The sequence below is a fragment of the Prinia subflava genome, chromosome 5, assembly GCF_021018805.1.
Source record: "Prinia subflava isolate CZ2003 ecotype Zambia chromosome 5, Cam_Psub_1.2, whole genome shotgun sequence".
Classification (NCBI taxonomy): Eukaryota; Metazoa; Chordata; class Aves; order Passeriformes; family Cisticolidae; genus Prinia; species Prinia subflava.
In genome coordinates, this window is record NC_086251.1 from 11,113,505 (window position 1) to 11,140,433 (window position 26,929).

General features: G+C 37.3%; 2 protein-coding genes across 3 annotated transcripts in view; one reads left to right on the forward strand and one right to left on the reverse strand.

Moving 5' to 3' along the window:
• Positions 1 to 407: 407 nt before the first annotated feature.
• On the forward strand, positions 408 to 14,512 carry SLC5A12 (solute carrier family 5 member 12). Its single transcript, XM_063397312.1, has 15 exons — positions 408 to 764; positions 2,825 to 2,890; positions 3,900 to 3,951; positions 5,230 to 5,297; positions 6,283 to 6,437; positions 7,612 to 7,752; positions 8,930 to 9,059; positions 9,404 to 9,492; positions 10,398 to 10,510; positions 11,623 to 11,690; positions 12,043 to 12,129; positions 12,760 to 12,938; positions 13,143 to 13,246; positions 13,497 to 13,618; positions 14,354 to 14,512. Exons 1-15 carry the CDS (start codon positions 408 to 410, stop codon positions 14,510 to 14,512), a joined length of 1,890 nt encoding a protein of 629 aa, XP_063253382.1.
• Positions 14,513 to 16,964: 2,452 nt separating this feature from the next.
• The window catches only part of ANO3 (anoctamin 3), a 147,372-nt gene continuing 137,407 nt past the window's right edge, over positions 16,965 to 26,929 (reverse strand). For both annotated transcript variants that reach the window (XM_063397999.1, XM_063398000.1), the window contains 3 exons: positions 26,105 to 26,185; positions 25,169 to 25,274; positions 16,965 to 24,409 (listed from right to left, as the gene is read on the reverse strand). In XM_063397999.1, coding sequence (XP_063254069.1) covers positions 24,227 to 24,409; positions 25,169 to 25,274; positions 26,105 to 26,185 — 370 coding nt within the window. In that variant the 3' untranslated portion in view covers positions 16,965 to 24,226. The remainder of the gene's footprint in view (positions 24,410 to 25,168; positions 25,275 to 26,104; positions 26,186 to 26,929) is intronic.

Here is a 26,929-nt window from a genome sequence, read left to right on the forward strand (position 1 = left end):
TGCTCTCATTTTATTATTTAAAAATGCTGAGATGTTAGAAAAGAGTTGGATCAAGTCAATGTGTCAGGCTAATGTTTAACCTTAAATTTACACATCACAGATAAAAAAGGGATTGTACTACAGATTTCACAGCTAAGTCCCTTATTTCAGCTTGCCTGGCAGAAGAACCCAGAGTATTAGGGTCTAAGTACATTCTTCCTTAACTCATCCTTAGCTACCTTTCTTTTAAGTCCTTAGAACTGACCAGGATTAGAAAAAGTCTTCTGGCTCAACAGTCTTTCAGTTTATTGTTTTTTAATGCTGAGCTACAGATAAGCTTCAGCTTTGCTGTCAACAGAGTTAATCTGGTCAGAGCACCAGACATAGCAAACCAGAATCTTCCATCAGAGAACTATACTATTGGTGCAATGCTAAACTTTGTAGCTCCAGAAGTCAAAAAATTTGTGACTTGGGACTATGTGGTTTTTGCGGCACTATTTTTAGTCTCTGCCAGCATTGGAGTCTTTTTTGCTGTTAAGGAGAGGAAAAAGAAAACTTCAAAGGAATTTTTGGTGGGTGGTAAGCAGATGACATGTGGACCCATAGCTTTTTCTCTTACATCAAGCTTCATGTCAGCAGTAACAGTCCTGGGGACGCCCTCTGAAGTTTATCGCTATGGGGCATCCTTTGTGCTCTTCTTTCTTTCCTATACACTTGTCATAATTTTTACTGCTGAACTTTATCTACCTGTTTTTTATAGATCTGGCATTACAAGCACTTATGAGGTAAGTAAAAATCATTTTAAAAGGCACTATTTTAGCGTAATTAAGTATCATGCATATATTTTTTAAAATCTTTGACAGAAAGCTTTTTGCAGTGTTTTACAGAACAAAAATATAATATAATATAATATAATGTAATGTAATGTAATGTAATGTAATGTAATGTAATGTAATGTAATGTAATGTAATGTAATATAATATAATATAATATAATATAATATAATATAATATAATATAATATAATATAATATAATATAATATAATATAATATAATATAATATATATAACAATTGATATATTAATTATTTTTAGAAATCATTTGCATTATTCAAACTAGTTATTTATATTGCATAAGCTGAAATCACAGTCTAGGGGTCAGAGCTCCTTTTATGCACATATAGCACAGACAGCAATGGGTTTACACACAGCACCAAATTAAGTTACACTTGGAAAATATTTAAGCGTATCCAAATGCTTCTGTTCTTTTGAGTATTCTGCTCTGGTTTAGAGAGACAGAATTTAGGAACAACATTCAATACTATCCAATTCAAACTTAGTCTAGATATGGTGATTTTGGCCAAGCTACTATATCGAAATAGCTGAGATGGTAGGAAGAGAGAGAAGGTGGCAGACCTGTTCAAAAAATAAAAACTTTGCCTGGCATTTTCCATGGAACACATTTTTTCCTTCATAATACAGTTCAGCAGCAGCCCTTATAACCTGCACAACCACAGGACAGCTACTGACCATTTGGGATGGCCTCTTACTCACTTCAGCCAACTCCTGCAAGTTTGGTTGCTCCTGTCTGTGGGCAGTTTCAACTAGAAGAAACTAGCAAGCATCCAAGCAAGAACTGGATGATGAAACTGGCTTAGTTCACAAGGAACTTTCTAGCAACAAAAGCCCAGCCCAAGGAAGGGCTTTCACCAAGCCCAAACCCAAGGAAGGGCTTTGGTTAAACAGATCTTCCTGGGTATTTGGAAATATTTTCAGGTCAGTAAAAGTAAAATTGACCATTGCTGCAAGTAGTTGCATTTTCTAGTTGGTTTTGATCCGATATCAGAGAAATAATTACTTTTGTCATCTGAACCAGCAAAAGTATCATTGTAGACAGAGAGACCCTTCAAGCATGCTAGATGACTGTTGGCTTCATGAATTATTTTTAGAAATAGGTCAAGTTACATAAATTAGCTATGTATTTATGTGGCAGACTGCGGTGTTCATTATGCAAGAAACGCAAGATCAGCACGAGCAAAATGAAGAAAAAAGATGCTTTGGCAGTACAAAGTGCACAGTCTACGGACTTGCAAAAGAGAGAAAACTTGTACAGTCCATGTCTAGTGTCTGCTGGGGGGCACATGGGACTATGGCCCAAGAAGAGCCTTCCTGCATGAAGGCTGCCATGGGGCTGAGAGACTCTGCAGAGACCCTAGGTGATGATTCAGCCTTAAAACCTGGGCTTGTGGGGCTAGAGATCCACTCATCTCTGCAGTTCTTTGAAGGTGGCAACACTTCTCTACATCCTTGAACCTGGAAGTCCATAAGATCCCCCTGCTTGCCTCTTCATATTGGCGATGTGCAGATTTGGCTTTAGACTGAGACAGAACAAGTGGGAAAGCCAGCTTAGCTCATGCACTAGGCATCCATGTGGCTGCTTCACCATTTGCTCCATTTCCACTTTTGTCATTACTGGAGTTGATGCTATTTCTGCTAGAGATGAGCTCAGGTTTCCTCATTGTATAGTTGGAATATACTTTCATTTGAAGTTTAAATTTCTTTGTAGTTCTTGGGTTCTTCTAGTTATTCCTGGTACAAGACAGGTATTGACTACTGCAACCCAATATAGAACTTCAAGTACATGGTACAAATGAGAAGATTTCTTAAATGTAATTACTGTTATGTCTAATGACATTCTTGCTCTCCTCGTCAACTACTCATAACAGCAATGCCAGCTGCCAGTAAGTTTACTTGCACAGTAAGGTGTTACTTAGGGCAAACAGAAGGGTAACATCTGTGTCACAGATGCTACATGTGCACTTCATTGAGATTACGTTTTTTCCTAGTATTTGGAGTTAAGATTTAACAAGATTGTCCGTCTTGCTGCAACACTGATTTACATCCTACAGACGGTAAGATAAGATTGACTCTTTTTTTATGCTAATTTCACTCAACATTCATTTTCACAGACTAGTCTCACACAGCATACTTTTCATAATGACATGTTTTAATGAGTAATGTTTTTTCTTAGCTTTTTCACTTGAACTGTGAATGCTAAAAAGAAAGTATGATTATGTTTTTTAACTAACTTTCCCTATTTAGTATTAAGAATGCCATTTTAGTTGTCTTTAACACTCAGATGTTGTGCTGTACTCTCACAGCACATTCTAGGTCTCATGTTCACTTGAAGCCTCTCTCTTCCCAAACAAGTGAATTCTGTCTTTCTTCTGAGAAGCTGGTCAAGCTTTACTGGGTGTTTTTAGTTACCCACTTATGACATTGAGGTGAACTATCCTATTTGAAAACTGTTGCAAAAGGTATCCTGGCCAGATGCCCTGATAGCTGTGGTCCTGTGATGGTCACTGTTGTGACCATTGTGAAAGGTTAGATTAGTTGTGTATTTAATGGAAAGATGGGATTTGATGGGAGATTAGGAGGCATTTCCTTCTGCATTAATTCCATTATAATAATTCCCAAACCTTTGGCAATAGATCTGAATGCCTACTGACTTTGATGTTTTGTTTCTCCATCTGTTCTCTCAGATCTTACATGTAAAGGGTATTGAGTTAGTTACTTTGAATGGGGTTGAATGGAAAAATGAAAATTTAATTCCTAAGGTCAATGCAACTTTATTTCTGTATCACTATTTATGTTTTCTGGAGACACCCTTTTACTATTTCATGAGAATATTTTGTCATCTATTTGTCTTAGCAGCAGAGAAAAAAGTAATACAGAGACAGATTATCCTTTCCTCAGAAAGGAATTAAACACAAGATTTTAATTTTTAAGGGCTGAAACAGAAAGCCATGTACAATACACGCTGGTCTAAAGAAACCCCTAGATCTGGTATTTTGCTCAGAGCCCTGCTCCAAATACAAGTTTTATCACTGAGCATTCAAATAGGTAATTTTTCTCCTTCAGATCCTCTACACAGGAATAGTGGTCTATGCTCCATCACTGGCACTCAACCAAGGTGAGTTCTTATGCTGCACTTCACTGCTACCCCAAATAACCACACCAGGAGGACTGCTTGAGTAAATGAAGTAACAAAAATAGATAAAGACAAAAACCTAACCCTCCTCAAAGGTTCTATAAGAATGTTTTTGCCTTCACCTTGTAGCTCTGCATTTCTGACTCCCCAGGTTCCTCTCAGACCCAAACATTAGCAGGAGCCTCAGGGTTGCTCTTCTGCTCTCCTTTCCACTCAGAACCACCTGAAGAGATTTGAAGTAAACAATTTCCCAACATCCTGACAAAGTTCACAGTACAAGCTGATGATCCAAGACCATACTATGCACTTTGATTGCTCCTATCCCTGTCTTTTATATTCAGGTTTCCATGGGCAGAACTCTTTTCCCCATAGTCAGAGATGAATGCTGTTCTGCTGTCTGTCCCCAGACTTCTTCAATTAATATTTGCAGGCTAGGCATAGAGCATCCATCACCATAAAGGGATTGGTAATTTTACCGTCATAGGGCACAAGGAATCATCATGGCCCAAATCCTGATTTTACCAAAATTGATTGGGAAGATTGTGAGGCTCTTCTCATTGTTCATTATTTGAGTTGTATTCAGTCTGTTCGATCCCACCGCTCACACAGTGCCAAATTTTATTCCTCATCATGCAGCTGAATTCCATGTGGAAGTTCTCATTCATTATTATACTGTACTAACTTTGCTAACAAGAGAACCTTTACAAATAGATTCATCCTTACAGTCTATGACTGGTGGGTGAGATTTCAGTATCAGCCAAAACAAAATTTGTTCATCTTGTGCAAAGAAACTACAAAGTAAAATGAATGCAGAAAGTTGTTTTAAAGAAAGACATTTTAGCATTAAATCGTTCTTAGATGCAGGTAATGGAATTTATTTAGGGGTTGGGGGTTTTTTGTCCTAGGATTTTGGGGAATCTCTGAAGAACATGGTTTCTCAAGACAAAGTTCTGGACTAAGAGCAGAAGTGAGGCATTTCTTATAAAGGTCTGTCCCATCAGAATGACATTTTTGTTTTATGCAAGTATTCTTAAGTGTTGCTTTTGCTTGAAAGTTAGTTAATTTCCATTTGAAAGAAAACAACAATGCAAAACAGTGTTCTAAAAAGCTTGAGAAATCTAGCAAAGCTCCTAATAGACACAAAAGATTAAAATTAATAATTACTCCTATTCTTCTAAAGCTGAAGGATTACAGTGCTTCTGCTGCCTTCTAGAGGACCTACCATTTTCACTAACAATTTTGTTTTTGTTGGTTTTGCAGTCACTGGATTTGATCTCTGGGGCTCTGTAGCTGCAACAGGAATTGTCTGCACTTTCTATTGCACTCTGGTATGTAACAGGCATAACTGAACAGTTGGAACACAGACGGTTAATTTGACCATCTTTTAAACATGACAGACTATCAGAGAAGGATGGCTCCTGTGGAGAGCATAGAGATGAATTTCCTCCACACTCTGTCTTATAAGGAAGTCTATTTGGAGAAAAAAAAATCCTCTCTTATCTTCTGCTGTATGACTCCATGTTTAAACCACCCATCCTGAGACAGAGTTCAGATAAGGAGGCCATAAGATTCCCCTGTCATCTTTTGAGATGATTCCTATCTTTTTACAAATTATAGGCTGAAAAGCACTGTAATGAAAATTGTGCTCGAGAACAAAGCGCTAAAACCTAGGAAGGATAATCAACAGGTCAGAGAGCTTTACTTTTGAGTGAAAGCAACATAAGACTCCAAATTCTAAAATAAATATGTTGTATAGATATTTGCAGTGAAGCAGCAGAGCCCTGGGGCTCAGCACACAAATTAAGGGCCATTCTCATTGCCACTGTTTTTTTTCAATATATCACTCCACTCTTGATGAAAACTCTTATTATATGCTCTAGTACAGATGGGATCAAATATGAAAATAGCTATGGAAGAAAGGTGAATGGCAAACTTTCCAGAGCTATTTTTCTGTGTTAGGCTAATTGTGGACCACTGGGCCCTGAGGATGTATGGAGTCCTCTGGGATGTAGGAACAGGCCAAAACTCCCTAAGCTTTTGTTCCATGCCATGATATGTTCTTCAAATAAAGGAGGCAGAAAAAAGCATTTAACTGAAAGTGAAATATTTTCCTGTGCCAATGGACAAACTATTTATGCTGTGAAATTTTCCAACCTGCAAAAATACACACTTTGTGGAAGAATGCAGAGCCCTGATTTACTAGGTGCTGTACATACAGCTCATGAACTGCCAAAATAAGAAGTCTTTATACATTTTTCAGTACTTGAGCAATAAGAAAGAAGATTGACGGTATACAGGTTCTCTTTGTTTTAGGGAGGATTAAAAGCTGTTGTCTGGACAGATGCATTTCAAATGGTTGTTATGGTGGCTGGCTTTGTGACGGTTTTGATCCAAGGAACTAGTCTGAATGGTGGATCGACCAAAGTCTGGGAAGATGCCCATGAAGGATCTCGGCTAAACATATTTGAGTAAGGAACAAATTATACAAACTGTTCCCTTTTGTATATTTAATGTTTGGAAACCATACCCTCAGTAAGCCAAAAATACACAGACTTGGTTTTAAACAACCTTGGTCACTCAGAGAAGCCCATTCCTCATCTCTGCAGCTATTGGCAATGCATTTGACCTTTAGGAAAGCTTAACTCTTTCAAGAAATCAAAGATCTACTGAACTGAAGGGTAGATTTTTAGCTACAAATGCAGCCCAATTATTCCTTCCAAATTCATACACAGAAATTCTGAGTTGGAAGGGATGCATAAGGATCAACAAGTCCAGCTCTTAAGTAAATGGCTCATACAGGGATCAAACATGAAACCTTGATGCCGTTAGCACCATATTCCAATCAGCTGAGCTAATTTCAGGGGCTAATTGTATATCTCTTCCACTTTCTATTCATAAAACTGACACTGTGTTTTACTTGCACTCACCACAGGTGCTAGCAATAGTGCACTAGTGCACCGGAATAGAAATCTGATTTTCCTTTGGCTGTTTGGGGCATTTGTTGGTTAAGCAAGGCAAGTCAGTGAAAGACTCCAACAGCAAGGTCAAATGTTATCTGCTGTCTTGACCAAGATAAGGAGAACTGCAAAGATGACACATTTCAGACAGAAAGATACACTTGTGTGAGTTAGATTTGCTGAGTAACAGAATTTTGTTGTACAAAAGATAACACAGCATCTGAAGCAATTTCTTGTAAAGGAAGTTACATCACAGTGATGTGTTATTAAAAGTTGACAGGATTTTTTTAGAGTTTGGTAAGAAACCTTGTTCCTTACAGAAGATGGGGCCCCAGGCAGGATGGCTTGTAGGTCTGCTATAATATGACACGGGTCTGATGTCTCAGAATAAGCATCCTTATAAATTCGATTAATCTCAATGAAGCAATCCTCTGGCTAGGTCTGAATGATATTTGTTTATCCTGACTTGAAAACAATGTTTTTCAATATAAAAGTAAAAGCTTCCAAACCTGAGCACATCAGATGTTGTCTGTTCTGCAAAACAGTATTACCAATGCAGAATTTTTGATTCAGATGGTAGGACATGCCAGATAGTTCTGAAAAAAATCACCTACCTCTTGCTGAAAAATATATGTTTAAATAAAACCCTAAATTGCTTCTTTCTTTCTTTCTTTCTTTCTTCTAGCTTTGATGTTGATCCTTTGAGACGACACACCTTCTGGACAATAGTTATTGGGGGAACATTTACATGGCTGGGGCTCTATGGAGTCAACCAGTCCACAATACAGAGATGCATTTCCTGCAAATCGGAAAGGCATGCTAAACTGTAAGCTATCTGTCATTAACCTGTTCCTGCAATCAATTAAGAATTACACTAAGTTTGTCAGCTATACTAAATAAATATTGGGATCCCATAAAGTGGTAGTAAGCTAATTTTGTTCTGACAGTCTTACTACCTCAGGCTCGAAATGACTTAAGTCTATGCAGAGAAAAAAGAAAAATTCACCTCTTGCAGCTTATCAATTCATTATCAGGCTGATAAACTAATTCTCAGAAGGAGAGTATGGCAAAGATGCCAACACAGAAGTCATGCTATCTACAATCTCATTGTAAAAATGTATCTATTGGAACTGTGTTTATGTTATACTGGATTAAAAGTTGTTATTGATTTAGTGGGACACTACAGTACATGGTAATACCTAAATTAAATTAAAGATTAATAACTTCTTAAAATTCTGCAGGATCAGAATAATCAGAATAATCATAACTGATGAAAAACAATATAGATATACAGGTCTCCAGTTTGCTACCTGCCTCAACTTCAGCAGTAGTAGAAGCATAGCTAGACATATTTCACTAAACAATCAGATTTTTTTCACACACCTAGGGCCAATTGCTTTCACATGTGGCTAAAGAATAAAGGTGTTATTAATTCCTTTTTAAAACAGCTTTTTTTGCTGTCTGTAAACATACTAATTTTTCTGAAGGTCATAACTGTCTATATGAATTTATCCTGTAGAAAATTCAGTGTCTGAAAACCTTTAGAAGTCACACCAGTGAGAACATCATTTGTAACAAGCTGGGTTAACCTTTGTTTCCTGGTAGCATACTCTGAACCGGCCTTAGCAATAAATCTTGCACAAGGTGATGTCCAAACACAGTGTGTGCTCTATAAAATCTGGCAGCTCTCAGAACCTACAGGATTGCTGACTCACAGAATAGCAAAAAAACCCAGACTGTTAGTTTTCATGGTAACACTGGAAATAATATTCTGTGTGCTTTAAAGGGAGGACAGTATCAACATCTCCCAACAGGCAAAATCTGTCCTTACAGGAGACAGGAATCACAGGCCCAGCACTCAGTGCAGCCCATTCTGCATAGAGGTTACTTGACTCTTAATCATTTGGGATTAAGGGATCTCCTAAAAAAAAGGTTCAGAATAAATATCTTGTAACAACTTTTTTATTTATCTTCCATTAAACAGTTTCTCTCTTTTGCTCTAGGGCACTTTACCTGAATTTACTGGGACTTTGGACAGTCCTAGTATGTGCAGTATTTTGTGGATTGGTGATGTACTCTCATTACAAGAGCTGTGACCCTTGGACTGCTGCTTTCATTTCAGCTCCTGACCAGGTATAGATGTCCATTACAATAATTAGGAGGGGCCTTGGACTCAGATATAGCACATAACAGGACAGTTTAATTTTGTGCAATTATCTATGTCCTTTCACCACTCAGCGACTAAGGTGAGTGCCAGATCAGGGCTGCAATAATATCTGTTCTGGTACTCCTGCAGTACTAATTCAATTGAACATTTTTGCCAAAAGACATCTCCTTTGCTCAAAATCTGAAACCATGTTATTTGGGACAACACCAGAATTTAGCATCATGTTCATAAACATAAAATACTTCTCTTCCATTACCTAGAGAACTCTTAATTAATTTCTTGTGTTGCTCTTGTGCTCCTTCTATGCCAGCTCATGCCATACTTTGTTATGGACATTTTTTCTTCAATGCCAGGAGTCCCAGGACTGTTTGTCGCTTGTGCATTCAGTGGAACCCTAAGGTTTGTGAATCTGAATTGACATTTTAGCTGTTTATGATAATTTCTTGAGGATCCAGGATGAGGTCAAAATATGAAACCCTAAGAAAAGCCCAGCTGTTTTTCTTAGAACATTCTAGGAAGTAGCAGTAGTTCTTTATTGAATTATGTTACATCTCTGGAGGTATTTAAAAGACATGTGGATGTGGCACTTAGGGACTTGGTTTAGTGGTGGACTTGACTGTTCTGGGTAAACAGTTGGACTCTGTAATCATAGAAGTCTTTTCCAACCTAAATTATTCTATGATTATGTTTATAATAAAGTCTTACTCCAGATCTCCAGTATCTTTTTATCCGAAATACATTTTAGAATAATGTTATCAATACAGAGAAAGTGTAGAAAAACTGAGTTTAACTTCCTAAAATACTCTTGTGAGCTGCTCATGGTGAAATTGTCTTTACTGAAGTTAACTGCCACAATATCACAGCCAGGGGTATAAATGTTTTGAGCAAGTCTATCTGAACTGTGTTCACCAAATATAGGGTCTCTCATCTAGCTAAAGGAGTTGGGCCATTCATGGAGGACCAGGGTGGCAGTAGTGGTGACTGCACATCTTTCTATTTGTAAGGGAGTAAAGTTTTAATTCTGGAATATGTCTATGGTTAAGGTCTTTGCAAACTTATAAATGGAAGGGTCAGTTAGGATGTGTGTCTATCTTGTTCCATGCCAGCATGATGCAGAAGCTCCCAGAATGGCAGAAGTAGCAGAAACCTCCCCAGTTAAAGTAGCACGTATGAAAAATACTATGAATCATGCAGTTCTTGGAGAGCATTAGTGCTGAAAAAGAGGAAGTATTTCTTTATAAATACAATGTGATTTCAGATTATATTGCTTCCTATTTACTCACCATTCTTCTCCCTTTCTACAGCACAGTAGCTGCCAGCATCAATGCTTTAGCAACTGTTACCCTTGAAGACTTGGTCAAGAAAGGTTTCCCAAACCTCCCCGACAAGATGAGCACGTGGATCAGTAAAGGCTTATGTGGGTACTGTAGATGAGACCCATTTCTTTAGCAGCAGAGGGCACTGTACAGAGAGACTCCCTCAGAAAAACTTGTACTTTGTAAACCTCCACAGGAATAGGGCACTTAATAAACCCTCAAAGAGAACATCAGCCTGATGCTTCAGTAGCTTGAAGTATCAGCAGCATACAGCAGAGAAACAAGTATAGACTAGTATTAACAACAGCTACTCAAAATCCTTGGAAAAGTTTGATCTACTGAAAATATTCAAAAGCACTATTTATAACACAGAAAGAATATCAATGTAGTTATCACCACATTACTCTATAGTAGTATAAATTTAGAGTAATACAAAAAGTAATTTCTATTCAAACTTAAGGTATGGCATAAGCAGGTTATTCAGCTTTTCAGAGAAAAAGTGTGAAAGCAAAAAAGTAAACAATCCACAAAATAGCAACATATCAAGCATCCAACATTACTTTAATTTTTAGGATATTTGTTACAATTATTGCAGTAAGATCATAACCTTTTTATGAATACCATAATAACACCATAAGAATTCTAATAAAGTTCATAAATATCATGAAAGAGCCAAACCCATGTATTTTCTATCTCTGTAACTGCTTCTAGTCTTCTCCATTCTTGTTTTTCCACTTACTACTTATTTTTTTTCGCTCTGGACCTAGAAAAATAAATATTTATGTCTGAAACCAAGGTGTACTAGCACAGACATTTTGGTTGGCTTTACTCAAGACTGCTGCATACAGTGTTTCACCTACCATGAAGTTAAAACTGGTGTCAAGGGAGGAAAGCCATGCTGTTTTATCATTTCTCAGCTAATTTATTAGATTATTTTAAAAGTGATATTTAAAGGCAAAGAAACATTTCTACATGAGTCGTAACTTCTAAATTAATTTCATTGCTATTGTTCTACTTTGTAAGCAATATCAATCAACCAAAAATCCAATGAGACTTCACACAAGATACTGCTGGGTGTGTAATGGTCTACACTAAACATCCAACAAGAAGTGCAAATTCTTCCAGGCTGCCTTGTCATCTCAGACACTACTGGGCTAGAAACCATCCCCACTATTAACCAGCACTGAGAACCTTGCTACCTTTTCTTTTCCAGGTATATTATATGGTGTCCTGTGCACTTCAATGGCTGCAGCAGCATCATTGCTGGGAGGGATTGTGCAGGTATTTCTTGCTTCAGAAATGCAATTAATAGAATAGGAATGAACAGAAAATGTAACGAACTGAGCAAATAGTGCTGCCAGCTCTGCTGGCTGCTAGGTTGCCTAAATCATTTCTGTGGACATTTTGCTGAGAGGAATAAGTAGGGAAAAAAAATCCCCTAAGTCCTTCACTAATGACTCACTGCTAGGAAACAATACTGGGTGTGATTCTATCTTTAACTGTGCTTTGATATCACTACTTATCCCTTCTCCCTCACCATTTTCCCCCTGAAAATTATTGAACAAAATCAGAATTGGGCATGCTTCCCCTCAGCCTGCTACCCTGAGCTTCTCTTTCTTCTCTGCATCCACAGGCTTCCCTCTCCATCCATGGGATGTGTGGGGGGCCAATGCTGGGATTATTTACTCTGGGAATTGTGTTTCCCTGTGCTAACTGGAAGGTAAGGAAACAAAAATCCTGATCCAAAAGAAAATCTCTTGGTGTTTTTTGGTCAAAACTCCATTTAGAAAATTGTTTGGGTCTTTTAGCTGCTTTTCAGATTTAGTGCCTGAGGATCTAAGATCTATTTATACATGCCTTTGCCCTGCCTAAATGTATCCTGCTGAATTAAAGTCTACCCAGCTGTGGAATAATTGATGATTGGATTCACATGAGGTTGTTTTTTTGAGTTTGTTTGTTTGTTGGTTGGTTTTTTTGTTTGTTTTGTTTCTGTGTTTCATTAAGAAAAATTATTCAATATTTGCACCAGCCTTGGGATGCACAGAGTGACTGCAAAAGCTTTGCCTTCATTCTTTCACTCTAAACACGAGCTCATTCCGTATTGCCCCATCAGTATTCCCATCAAGGTTAGCAGAAGTAAAACTAAAATCTGTACCACAGCTTTAATCGCACTTCTGCTTCAACTTTTATAAATAGAGGGCACTAAAACACCATTTTTTATACCTTAGTTGAGAGAGAACAGAATTTATTTACACTGTAATCCATCATTACCTACTTCTGCCTAATTCACATTCATAGAAAAGCACTTTACACATATGACCTTTAACAGTATCTTTCTATACTTGCCAAGGGTGCTCTCGGAGGCCTCTTAGCTGGGATCAGCTTGGCTTTTTGGGCTGGTACTGGCTCTTTCATTTACCCTGCACCACCAACAAAGTCCATCCCTCTGCAGCTGTCTACCCTCAATTGCACACTGGCTAACAGCACCAAGGCACTGGTAACAGCAGCTCCCACGGTGGCTCCAGAGAGGTATTTTTCCTATTGTTACCACTTACGCCTATGTTTTGCCAAGTGTGCCACCCCAGCCTGCAGCCCACAGAGCAGGCTGGGAGTGCAGACTGATGCCAGATGACACCCCAGCTGCAGCATGAGCTGCATCTTGCTGGCACAGTCAGGCAACAACTTAAACACAGCTGTTGCTCATCACTAGCTGCTTTTGTCACCTCTTCACAGGCCTTTGCTGGCAGACACCTGGTACTCCCTGTCCTACCTGTACTTCAGTGCCATCGGCTGTGTGGGCTGTGCCATCACAGGGTTGTTGATAAGCTTTATAACAGGTTGGTGTTCTAAACATACATAGACACACACACACACATATATATAATACATATATAAACAAATATACTTTTGCATAAGCTGACTCGGCTGCTAAAAAAAAACTTTTTAAAAGTCCAGTAGGTGACTTGAGACACAGACGCAGAAGAGGGCAGTGGGCTGTGATCCTGCTCCCCCACCTCATGGCCTGAGGCTCCCAAGGTTCATACCCAGCTATCCATAGACTCATGTATTTTTATTTTCTTTTTGCAGGACCTAGTAAAGGAGAAGACATCCCACCAGTGTTAATTAAGCCAGTCTGCAACCTGTTTTGCTTTTGGTCCAAAAGACTCAAAACATTCCTTGGGTGCGGTGTGCAGCATGACAGCCTGGAGGTGAGTACCTGGCCCCCTCAGCTTGGCCTGCTGTGGCCCAGGAGCAGTGGGGACAGATGCATGTGCCTACAGGAGGCCGTGTGCTGAGCAGAGAACTAATGAGCTTTCAGCAGTCGCTTTTGAACTTACACAAGGGATGCTGCAAAAGCACCACAGACTGGAAATGAGATCAGCCAAACCCTGGTTAGTAATGTTACCTATTTTTCCTGTTTTCATCAAATATGGGGACTCAGGTTCTCCAAAAACAAACAGCCCTTGGGAATGCCAGGAGCTGATGAAACGGGGTCTGACTTCCCTCTCCCTGCCCTCCCTGCTCCAAGCAGCCAAGTGGGGACAAAACTGCACTTCACACACTAGACAGCTCACAAGCTTTCTCCTTCCACCAAGCTCAGAGAGGATGACTGTAGAACTCCTATGCTTATGAAGCTCTCTTGCTGCTGCCATCCTCACCATCACAGCCTATGAGGCTTCTGCCCTCCAGAGCAGCACCAGAGAATAACAATCAGGTTATGCATTGGTGCTGCACTCACCAGTACCTGAGCTGCTCTTTCTACCTCCACCTCCTTCACAGCAACACGGCCAGCTATTCTCCAGGTGTCTCAAGGCTTTGTAGCTTATTTAAAAGGCATACAAAATGAACACCTTTCTTCTTGCACTGTTTTAACAATTTTCCTTTAATCAAAGGAAAAAGGCAGTGAATATAGGCTTCAAACTAAAAACTTTCTTTTTTTTTAGATGGACTTTGAGAAAAAACTGCCTGAAGTTGCTGCAAATAAAACTAGAACAGATAACACCTTCAAGAATAACACCAACAAAGAAAATAATCGCCAGAACCGTGCTTACAATTCTGAGGAAAATTCATATACAAACATAAGCAGACAATCTCGCCTCTAGAAGCTGAGGGCCAAGGGACATTTAATTAAGCTTCAGTTCTTCAGCTTCAGAAATTAATAACTGCTTGTACTGCACTTACCAGCTTGTAGGTGACTTAGAGAGGGCAATTGCTCTCCATAGCAATAAAGGCCAGATTTTTATTTATGAATTTTTTGGCAGACTTGGGAAATGATCAGAAAATAAGGTTTTGGAAGTACTGCTATTTCAGAAGAATTGTTTCATGAATTTTGTGGAAGCTTCCATTCAGATGCAGCTGCAATACATCTGTATCACATGGTCTATTCTTCATCATTGAAGGGAATGTGCAAAGGTGAACTTGAGATTAATTAAGACTTCGGAGAGGTTTGTGAGATAACTCACTGAGTCTGTGAGCTGCCCTCTGGTGGATGGAAAAAAAGAGAGGTCAGGTTCAGTCTACACCAGATATCACAAAAATTTTCCTCACAGGAACCTTGTATAGACCAGACTGGTCTTTCAGTCACCGAGATAACTGTTCACATCCTCTGGGGAATTCAAATTTTCTTTACAACTTCTCATTGTAAAAGCTAAAGGACAGAGCAACAAATTTTATTTTGAATTCGGGACAGTTCCTTATCTGTGTTAGTTTTGACCTCAAAAGGATCCACTTTTATGCAATAAAGAAAATAAACCAACATTTAATGATGATCATGCCTCCTAATTGATAATTCATGCTGAATTTTGAAAGAAAGACACAATTAGGCAAAATAATCTGTCTGGTACAATGTCTTGGAAGTACAGCCCACTCAGTGCTCTCTTTCAGGGAAACATATTTCTTCTAAAACTTGCTGGTTGTAAATCAAAATCAACAGATCACCTCTCACCTTGATAAACTTCTGGATATAGTTTTTTGATAAATATATTTGGTTTTAAACAAAATTCACAATTGAATGAAACAGACTGAATGAAAATATCAATGATGACTCATGGACCCAGCTGATACATTTAGCTTGTATTTCTTTGAGGAGCCCTGCTGTTGCTTTTGCTTTATCAGTGACCATCCTTATGATGTAGATGTATATTATTCTGGTCCTTGAAATTACCTCCCCTGTCTATGTTCATGCCTTACCCCTGGAAGTGGTCCCAGGATTTTAATTAGAGAACACAAATAGCAGTCTGTAAATGACACTCCCTTGCTTGCATGGAACAGTTTGTCAAGAAACTGAATTAAGTAAATATTTGTGTTAATCTCTTTTACACTGCTTTTATAATCTCATTTAAGTTTATAGCTGAGTCTGGCTAGCTGCTTGCTCTCTCGTGTGGCATGCTTTCCATTCCTGTTTCCATTCTTGGGATTGTTAGCAAGGCAAAGATGGAAACTCAGTAAATACTACTTTATCATTTATATCTCATGGCCACACACCTTACTGATCAGATTGGATTAAGAAAGTCTAATTACCATGCATAAGGATGTAACACAATTCCTGAGTGAAAGTGGTTCAAAACACCAATATGAAGCTATATAGTCAGATGGAGGATAATAAAATCATCTCTAGTCATAGTTGGAGGATATCTGATTCAGAGATCTGTAATTCTGAAGACAACCAAGTCTCATCTGAATACTTCTTAAGGAATTTCAAGCAGTATCATTATACTCTGCACGCATTTCACAAGTTTGGCAGCATTGGATGCACTACAGACTTTACATCTTTTGAAGCCATTTGCCACAAAAGAGAATCTTAATTTATCCATTTAATGTCAGGAAAAAGTGAATTAGGTTGGCTAGAACTGCATTCTCTCCAAATGCTATTGAAGAAATATCCTGAAGGATTTTTCTTCAACTATTTCCTTTACTTCAACTTTTAGTTTTGTTACAACTAAAGTTGCTCATTGAGCTCAAGTGTTTTCTGTATTTGTAATGGAGCCAGCCACAGGGTTATACTAATTCCAACATGTGAATCATACATGATAACATATGATGGCTAAAAGCAGCAGCTCATTATCCAGCCTTCTACTAAGATTTAGGCATAAGTCCTAGCAAAACTGGAACTCAGAGAAATTCCCATTCTGTTTAAATATTCATGCTAGTGTTGTTTAGTTATCTTCTCATTTCCTCTATATCCTGAGCCACTGATCCTTCCAGAGGCAGATCTAGCATGTCCATTTTGGTTGAAAAGCTGAGATTATGAAACTAGGAACAGATAAATCCTAGAAGAGCCTAAATTTAAGAAATGGTTAGTCACTAGTGAAAGCAGTACAACATAAATGACTAAAATTTGAAAACTCAGTCTAGCTGTGTGCCTTGGGGTCAAAATAATCAAATATTTAATTGTTAAAAATGTCTGAGTATGCCAAGTATGACCCTGAAATTACTTTCTTACAAGACTATAGTTTGAATGTTCATGAGCACTCACGTTCCAAGTATATAATTACTTTTAATTATATTTGAATATTTGGAATAATAAAGCTCACAGCCTTTTTCAGAGATATCCAAGTTTATTACTGAAAAAGAAAAGTAATAATCAAATGTGCATGATACAGCAAGTAGTTGCATTTGTATATGTAAACCTTAATAAAGTAAACAGCATCCCAAAGACAAATTTATGACAAAAGTGTCTTACAATAGTTAAGCAGATTTACAACTTTTTGCTCAGTGAATTCTTTTACTTCTGGGGTACATAGCTGCTTGTAAAAGCAATCTTAAAACACAAAAGGTTCTTAAAACAGACTTGCTGGAGGAACGTATAGTTTTTGCACAGAAAAGTAGATTTCTCCAAAATGCTGATACTGTAAACTTCTTTTAAATATTACTTACAAAGTGTAGATTCATGAGTAGAAAAAATAGCAGAAATTTTATTCTTACTCCTTACTTAGAAATCAAGTTGTATTTAAACATTACATAAATTTCAAATATATACACATTTTAAGAAATCTCTTATGATCATGATATTGCAAGTTAGCCAGGACTATTAGAGTAAAAAAATGACTGAACTATCTTATTCAGTTACATTTTACATGAGATTATTTCAAAGAACTGAAATTTCAATGATACTACTCTAGGTAAAAATTAGAGCCAACAGTTTGGAAGATTTTTTCAATACGAAACTCCAAGTAATTCAAATAGAACATGAAAAGAAAATGTGATCTGATTTTTTTTCCATTATTAACAAAAAAATAATTGTGTTCTCAGTGGTTAAAATCTCAGTAGCTTTATACTCCATTTGGTTTAATTTCCCAATTAAACCCCTAATTTCTCATTCTGTTGCATCCTAACAAGTAGCCCATGTCAATAAGAATGCAAACTACAGAGAACAACTAGCAATACAGAGGCTGTATCAAGAAGATAGAATGAGCCAACAGAACTAACACAAGGTCATTTCAAGTGCAGTGAAATGGTAATACACCATTACCATTTCAAGGCTAAATCTCAGTCCTGGATTTAAAAAGTTCCTGTATAACATGGAATAGTGATTTCCCTACTGTTCGGAGTTGTGCCATTAGAACATTGTGCTGTTGTAGTAACATTGTGCTATTATGGTTATGCCAATCCAAATTTCTCGTAAATGTCTTTGCAAAGGAAGTATGAGATAAAAATTGTCAAAACAAATCCATTATAGAAATTTCAAAATTATACAATTGCGTAGGATATTTAGGATGTGTGTGTATGTGTAGGAAGGGATATATGGATAAAAAACTGTGGTGCTTGGGGAAGTGACTGAAAGGACCAAAACAGCACAGGTACAAGTACCCCATACTGTCTCACACTGCCTCATCCTATCAGTGCATACTGATTTGTAAAAAGCACCAGACAGACTAGTATTTGTGCACTTTCTGCTTTGGCACCTCAGTAAGGGACATCCAAAACCAGCCTGTAAAATAATCTGCTGTTACCAAATTGCCCTGGAAATTGGACTGTCACCCAGAAGGCAGTATGTAATAAAACACTGAGGATAAGTAAAGAATAAGCCAAAGGAGAAAAAAAAAAAGATCAGGAGGCCTGTCCCCATGCTTCATCCTCAAACCCTTATTTTTCAGAGCCTGTTGCAATTCTGGAGCAAAACTTGTTGGAGTGAGCATGAGCCCTTTGCTGCCTTCTGCTCGTTCTTACCCTCCACATGCTGGTTGCTGAATTTTAACCTCAGAAGAAAATGGGTTTTGCAAGCATGAGGTTGAGTATGAAAAGACTTAGGGAATTTTTTAAGCTACTAGATTTTCCACTACAGGAATATAGGTTAGAATTCACTTTAAAACTTCCAAAAAGTGTCAATATATGCATTTTAGTCAGACAAAGTATGCATTGGAACAGAATAACAGGTCTGCCTAGAAGTGGACTTCTGTTTGAATTCTAGACTCAGACTAGAATGAATTCAGACTTTCATAATTATTATGAAATCCTGCTCTTATATTTGTTTCAATCTTTGCCCCCAAACAAGCAACATCAGCACTTTATGAGGATTCCAAAAAATATAATGCTTTGGAAGTACTACTGCATTGTAAGTGATTACTGACACCATTATTTTTATCTCTGTCCATTTTCTTACTAGAAACAGACACTAAATAGAAAATATGATTTTTTTAAAAAAATTCCATCAATTTTACCACATTTATAAGTTCCTGTTTGTATAAAATCAGTTTTATTGATAAGGCTATTGCCCGGTATATGTAAAAAATCTAATTCATAATAATTTTAATGAAAATTGGTGACATTTATGGGATAACTATGCTAATTTGCCTCCAAACAAACTGTGACATAATGCAAAAGTTTGCTAAGTCCCACAATACCAGGTAACTCCAATGGATTCCATGGCTCCAGAAATTCTCTCTGCCAACACTCCCAATTGGAGTCTGCAGTGGAGGAAGCCACAGCAAGAAAAGAGCAGATGTGCATTACACATATGATTAGACTGATTATCGTAATGGCACATTAAGAATAAAACATCACCAAAACCCTTGCCTTTGCCCATAGTAATACTCACCCTGAAGCTGTTTCTCAAGGTATTTTTCCTTCTGTAGAACCTTTTATGAAGGAAACTTCTAGAAATTTATTAGTTTTTCTGTTAAAGTATTTATCTACTAATGCATTTTTAATAGTCTGTCTAGACATTTTCCTTTTGAGCTTTCCACAGGACAACTGAGCCTAACTGTGCCTCAGAAGATAACTTTTGAAAAGTTGTTGTGGGAAAAGGGCATAGCCCCAGCTGATGTATATTTCATACTAGTGAACATATGTACTTCCAAAGAAACATCTAACAAAAAACAAAAGCTTATTTGTCATCCATCATCACTATTGAAATTTTAGCCCTGTCACCATTTTCTCTATAAATCCTTTAATGAAAAGGGTTAGGAAAAAAAAAATCATTAATACTGGAAAAACTCCAAAATTATCAGGTCCAGTCTTTGACCAAATATCACCATCACAAATAAATCACACTACTAAGGGCCATGTCTAGTAATTTCTTGAACACTTCCAAGGATGATGACTCCACCACCTTCCAAGGTAGCCTGTTCCAGTGCTTTAAATGAAAAAATTCTTCCTGATGTCCAACCTGAACCTTACTGTGTGCAGCCTGAGGTTATGTTCCCTTGTCTTGTCACTAGTTGCCTGGTAGAAGACACTGACTCCCACCTTGCTACAATCCCTTCAGGTAATTGTGGAGAGTGATAAGACTCCTCTGAGCCTCCTCATCCAACTAAACAAGCACATCTCCTTCAGCCACTCCTCCTATGACTTAATCTCTCTAAATGCCTCACCAGCTTCATCGCCCTTCTCTGGACAAGCTCCAGCACCTCAATATCTGCCTGGAATGTGGGACCCAGAACTGGACACAGGTCTCAATATGTGGCTTCATTAGTCCTAAGTACAGATGGACAATCACTTCCCTAGTCCTGCTGGCCACACTATTTCTCACACAGGACAGGATGCCATTGTGTTTCTTTTCCACCTGGGCAGATGCTGGCTCATGTTCAGCTGCTGTTGACTGGGACCCCTTTTCCACAGGGCAGCTTTCCACTCTGCCCTCACCTTGTAGCACTGAAGTGGGTTGCTGTGATTCAGGGATAAGACTTGGCACTCTGCCACAGTGAACGCTCCACTGACCTTGGCCCATTGATCCAGCCTGTCCATATCCACCTGCAGAGCCTTCCTGCCCTCCAACAGATCAACAATCCCACCCAACTTAGTATTGTCTGCAAACTCACTGAGAATGCCCTTGATCCCCTTGTTCAGATCGTCGATAAAGACATTTAACAGAACTGGTCCCAAGACTGAGCCTTGGAGAACCACACTACTGACCAGCTGCCAGCTGGGTAAACAGCATTCACTGCCACCCTCTGGGCATGGCCATCCAGTCATCTTTAATCCAGCTAAGAGTGCACCTGCTGCCACCTTCTCCGGGAGAAAGCCATAGGTCACAATTTAGAAGGCTTTGCTGAACTCACCATGAGGTTTACCTTGTTTCCAAATATCCATTGAAGGATGCTCCATCAGTGTGCTGTGGGTGCCTGAGCTCAACATTCAGGCAAGCCTTACCACTCAGTTGTGAATATTCTTAATGCCTCCCTCTTTGTAGAGACAAACTTTGGGGAACGTCTCATTAGGATAGCAAATAAAACAGAACTCTTATTTTCCTTTTTTTATTCACCAAAATTCAGTTCTCACACATTAGGCACAAATTTAGAATAAAAAGTCATAAGAAATGAGGTGTGTATCATGTATCTGGACTTTGTGCCATTTCTGAAATGGAAATTTTTTTTTGTCTGAATCAAGATGCAGAATTTGCTTAAGAATAATTAACACATTTTGAACAAATACTTTATATATAAAAAAATCTAGTTGCTCATGCAGTCTCTCCAAGGGCACATGCATAGAGGAAAGTTTTCATAGACTAGATCTGGAATGATCTAAAGCATTTTTGCAAAAATTGAGGTTCTAAAGCTTTGTCAAATTTCACAAATGCAGCCTGCATGCACAGTTTAGTCATATTAGTCATTTGTTTGAAAATAAATATCTAGAATATGAAAAGCTCATTCACCATTCAAAAAATACATTATTCCTGAGGACAGTGTGTGCCTTATTTTTTAGGAAAATAACGTGCAGTCAATGAAAACAGCATAAGCAAAGTCTAGCAAAAAGGTTTCTCAGCTTAAGCAAATGGCTAGACAGTGGTAAGACCTTTACACATTGTTGATGTCCTCCATAGGTAAAGGACACACAGAACGTTTCTCCAAACTTCTTGTGCTTTTGCAGTGCATAAAATGCACCATGTTAGATCCATATCCTTGCTTTTCATATTCTCTTATATTCCAGCATTGAAAAAATTCATAATATAGATATATGTAAATCTCAAATACAAAAAGATTTTTAATGTGGTTTTTCAAGTCCAATTGGAATTTGCGTAGGTATGTATTGACATGGGCCAATATAAATAGCAGAAACAAGAAAATATATAATTATATTCCTAATTTTTGCCTGATTTTGCCCTTTATAACTCGGGCCAGCCAATACATTTTGTTTTTAGGGAAAATATTAAAAAGAGCTCATCTGTGACCTTCTGAAGCATTAAAATATTATCACTAGGTGGTACAGAAACAAAAACTGTGACACAGGGTTAATGCTGTCAAACGGTGCCTAACAATCCACAGAATGAGACACAGAATGAGAGACAATAAATTAAATCAAATGTTGTGATTCTATTAGCACAGTGTAGAGGAGGAGTGTAGTAATTTTTTTTTTCTGATAATGACTCCTGAGGGACTTAATGCACAACCCTGAATACGAAGGAACAAAACAGCCGTTGCAAAACACGGCAAGCTGAGTTCCATCAACCCTTTATCACAGAATGAATGGGTAATGAATCTGATTGGACCAGATCTTCAAATTTATTTCCTCCTCTCATGCAGTGCTATAGATACTCCTACAAGTGCCTTGTCTGGTAACAGAGCTGAAATTAACAACAAAATCTCATGAATGTGGTGAAACAACTGAAGAACTTAAAAGTCTGATGTTAGGCTCACTAGATACAACATATCCTATTTACCCACTTTGATGGCCTCTTGACTCTTGAAACTAATTTCAGTGAAATAAAATAAAATTATTGTGCTAATAAATGCAAGTGAATACTGGAGTCACACTTTTTAATTCAAAAGGATGATGTAAATATCAAAAATTCAGGTAGTTTCATATCGGTCAGCAGTGATTTTGCTGTAGCTTTATCCCTAAAAATAATGTCAAAATTTGTAGACCTTGTAGTTATTCTGCTTTGCTGAGTCTGTTTTTTAGATTTTTCTCATCCAATATAGAGAAGCATTATTTAAAATTGTACAAGAGAAACAGAACAGTAACTCTGTTTATCCATTTCCTTCCATGCAAGATATCCCTTCAAACTTGTTTAAACATTAAGTAGTTTTCCTGTATTATGAAGTGTTAGTAACAGAGAATTTCATCAACAAAATGTGACTATTAACCACAAGCAATACCACAGTATGCTGCTTGCACATAAAAACTGAAATTTGATTCTTCAATTAACATCTACTTTTTTAGTGATTTTATCGAAAAAATCCCTCCCAAAGTGTAAGAAGGCATACTAATGCTAATGCTAATGCTAATGCTAATACTAATACTATTACCACTAATAATAAAAGTAAATCTAAGAATAACCACCATGTGTGTATGCATTTATATACAATCAGTATACATATTTGCCTGTATTCAGCTCCAATGTTATGACATATTTAGGCCAATAAAAGAAGTGTACATTACTGTAACAACAATAAAAACATTATTACAAATTTCTCTTCTTCTCCTTCCCTGAACAAGCAAGCCACAAAGTTATACTGTATGTCTCATACATACCTGCAGAAGCTTGCATACTATAAAGATATAATTGTATTTTGAAGAGAAAGTAATTTGCACTGCATGGGAGCATTTCAAGTTAGCATTCTGTGAAGTCATGGAATCACTGCCCAGACAGATCAAGAGGAACAGTAACACAGCATGAAAATGACAGTTCTTTCATCCTGGAAGCATGTGGAGATGGCCTTTCACACAAAAATAGAAAGACAACTCAACAGTTGTGTAATTTTCAAACAGAAAATTACATTCTCCTAGTACTGCTGTTTTCTTTCTGAATTTGGACTTTTTGGTTTTCAACTAGATGGATAAATTAATGACACTGATGTGCAAATCTTAAACTGCATAGTATATATTCAGAAGCCACAGACCCTTTTTTAAGGGTAGGACCACATCCACAATCTCAACAAGAGACTAGGACAAACCTGACAAAACAGTAAGCCTGAAAGTTCAAGTCATGGCCACAAAGGCAACAACTGCTCTTTTCTTTAGAGGCATTACAGATGGAGCTGAGCAATCAGAAGCTGTAGAAGTTAGTTAGTTTTAGTCATGCCCTGACTCCATAGATTCACAGGTAATTTTCTGTTTTCATCATGCTGATATTATCTTCATAAATAGCATGAAAATCCATTGCCTTTTTTAAAAACAGTGTCCAGACTTTTAATCTGTCTGCACGTTTCTGAATGCCAATTGTCATTGGAGCTCATCACAGACCAGTTACAGGTAAGGCTTTTCAATGTCATCATTGGAAACACCTATTTTTCAGTGCCCACCAAAGTATGCAACTGTACTGCCTAGCGAGAACATATATAGACCACCACCAAATCTCACACTGATGCCAGATTGACTTAATTTTGTAACTTCACTCTCCGATTTCTAACAGTGTTTTCATTGCAGCATGGTAGTGACTAAGGCCATTCATGGTGATACTGTTTCCCATTCTTTTTCCTTTCTCTTTGCAAATGTTCCAGTTCAGCCTCATACATCATTTCCTGGACTAAGTATTTCTCTCTTCTCATTCTGTCACACAAGTCTTTGGGTATGTCTGGAATTAGGTAGGCAATGAAAGACTTTATTCCAAAAACAAGGTGCTGAAAAGAAAAACAAAAATAATTGCTAAACATATCAATAAGTATTTCTTTGTAGGACTATACTTTAGAGCCAAAAAGTCTGTGGCAAAACTAGAAGAGATTCAATTAGTGACTGAAAGGCAACTCCTTTGTTTTTTTTAATAAAAACTCTCATATGGGAGTAAATGAGTGATCTAAAAGAAATGGGCAAGTGCTGACATTTTCTAAAAAGTAAAAGAAATGGTATAGTTAGTGACTTAAATGAAGAAGTAACTACAGGATATGCTAGTTTGATCAACAAATGCAAATGCTACTTAAAAAACATCTTTGTTCAGGGCTTATAATGGAAATTGATAGATTCCTGGGTAGTATGCAATATTGTTCCTCAAACTTAGTATATATGTTTCTACTTTTATATTAGGCTAGAATCATGTCTCATTTTCCTGACACAGATTCTATCTTGTAATAACTATGCCTAATATACACAAAACTTGCATTTCTTTTTTTCAGTAAAATAGGAAAGATTGGGCAGGGGACCAACATTGTGTAGAAGATGACTGTTAAGGAAATATGATTTTAGAGGAGCTCTAGAGTAAGTGTATGGTATGTCAATTCTGTTTCAAGCAGCTAATAGGCAACAGTTTGGGGAAGATTTTTCCTCTCTCTGGAATGTAATGAACAAACAATTGATTAAAATGACAATTTACTTATAGTTCTGCTGTAAAGAATCAGCTCAGACTTCTAAGAGATAGAAAGGAATTGTTCCCTTCCACAACTAACCTCAAATACTATTATGAAGGCCAGCCGTGCTGCCAGGACATGCCAAAATTGCAAAGTGAATTCATATGGAGTTGAACTCCATGGTGGGGCTCTGTAGTCTCTATACCTGCAAAGCAAAGAAAAATCCAGTAAGTTACCCTGTTCTCAAAAACGTAGACATGGTCAAGTGGTCTCTAGTTCATCCCAGTTCTGGCTAAAAGGAGACAAATTGAAGAGAAAGCAGACTTCAAGAGGAATTAAACAGAAAAGGAGAGCAACTCTCCAGAATACAGGCTATTGAATAAAGCTGTTTATGAGACAGTACTTTTTGCTTCCAAAAATCCAGAGCAAAAATATGCTTTTATTGTTACAAAGCTGGAGTGTTAAGTGTGTTGATTCTAAACTGGTTCTTTTCTTTGCTTATAAGCATTTGAGATTCTCCAGAAAAAGTTTGCATAAATGAAATATGATTCTAATTTAAAGTAATGCTCACTGAAAAACTAAGTCTGAAAACAGGAGTGCATTCATGTCATATTTTATTTTTATGCTGCATTTCTTTTATTCATCTTGTATAGCTGTTTGCAATCTCAGCCTGGGTTAGATAAGTAACAAAAATTTTAATTGTGTATTTTAATTAACTGACTTCAGAATGCTTAACAAAATTGAAATGAGGATTTTTACCCTTTTTGGTAGCTGGTAAAACTTTTAGATTAAATAACGCATAGAGACATGAAAGATAATGGCTTGTGAGAGTCCTGCAAAAACTTCACAGGTTTCCAATATGTTAGTAGTGTATCCTACTACACACTTTGCATCTGAGGCTTCAGTGTTGAACAAACATGAACTCCAATATTTTTATAGGCAATAAAGAGATGCTAGCAATTTAAGCACTTTTACTTTACTATCTGCATTGATGTCCATGCCTGTATTACAATAAGTGAGAGCATCAAAACATACCGACAGTATCCTGAGTATCCCATCCCAAGTTCACTCAGATCAAATACTGATAAACTGCTGTTGACATATCCTTTTAAGCATCTGAAAGAAAAAGCCAAATAGGCAGAACTTTCTTCATAAGCGTGTTATACAATAAGCACCCTGTATGTAAACATATTTTGCTATCAAATATAGTGAGCATGATACTTTATTTGCTTATCAGGACAAAAGCAAGTCTAAAATTTCATGCAGAGAAGAAAAGTTTATTGGGGAAAAAAGACTAACATCTGTTTCAGCTATAGCACTGTTTAAAAGGGCTATATTTTCAGCACTTCTTATGGTTTTGCTTCTTATCTACTGGGAGATATAAACCAAAATTGTTGCTACAGTGTTTTTAACTGTTTCCTAAAATTACTGGACTTTGAAAGATAGCTAGAAAGGCAGAGAGCAGAATAATTTAACACCCTTGCAGAATTTGCCACCAATAATGCAGCATATACAAAAAAATAACAGGTTTTATGAGTTTTCACCAACAGTATAATGAACAATGCAGATAAACCAAACAATTATATTAAAGGCAAAAAAATTATTACTATTACAGAAATCATATAAGAATATTGATTTATGACTGTAGAAGTGAATTTTTGATGTTGCTTGAAAACCACAGACGTAAGACATTCTGTCTTCTTTGAAATCAATCTTGTAACTTAACTAAAGCACATTTGAAAGTCAAAGAAGTTTTAAGAAGAGATGCATGAGGAATCCTTTTATAATCTGGATCTTCAGGTTTGCTGTAATACCTCAAATCACTACTGGCAAAAGAAGATATAGAACTACATAGTTCTC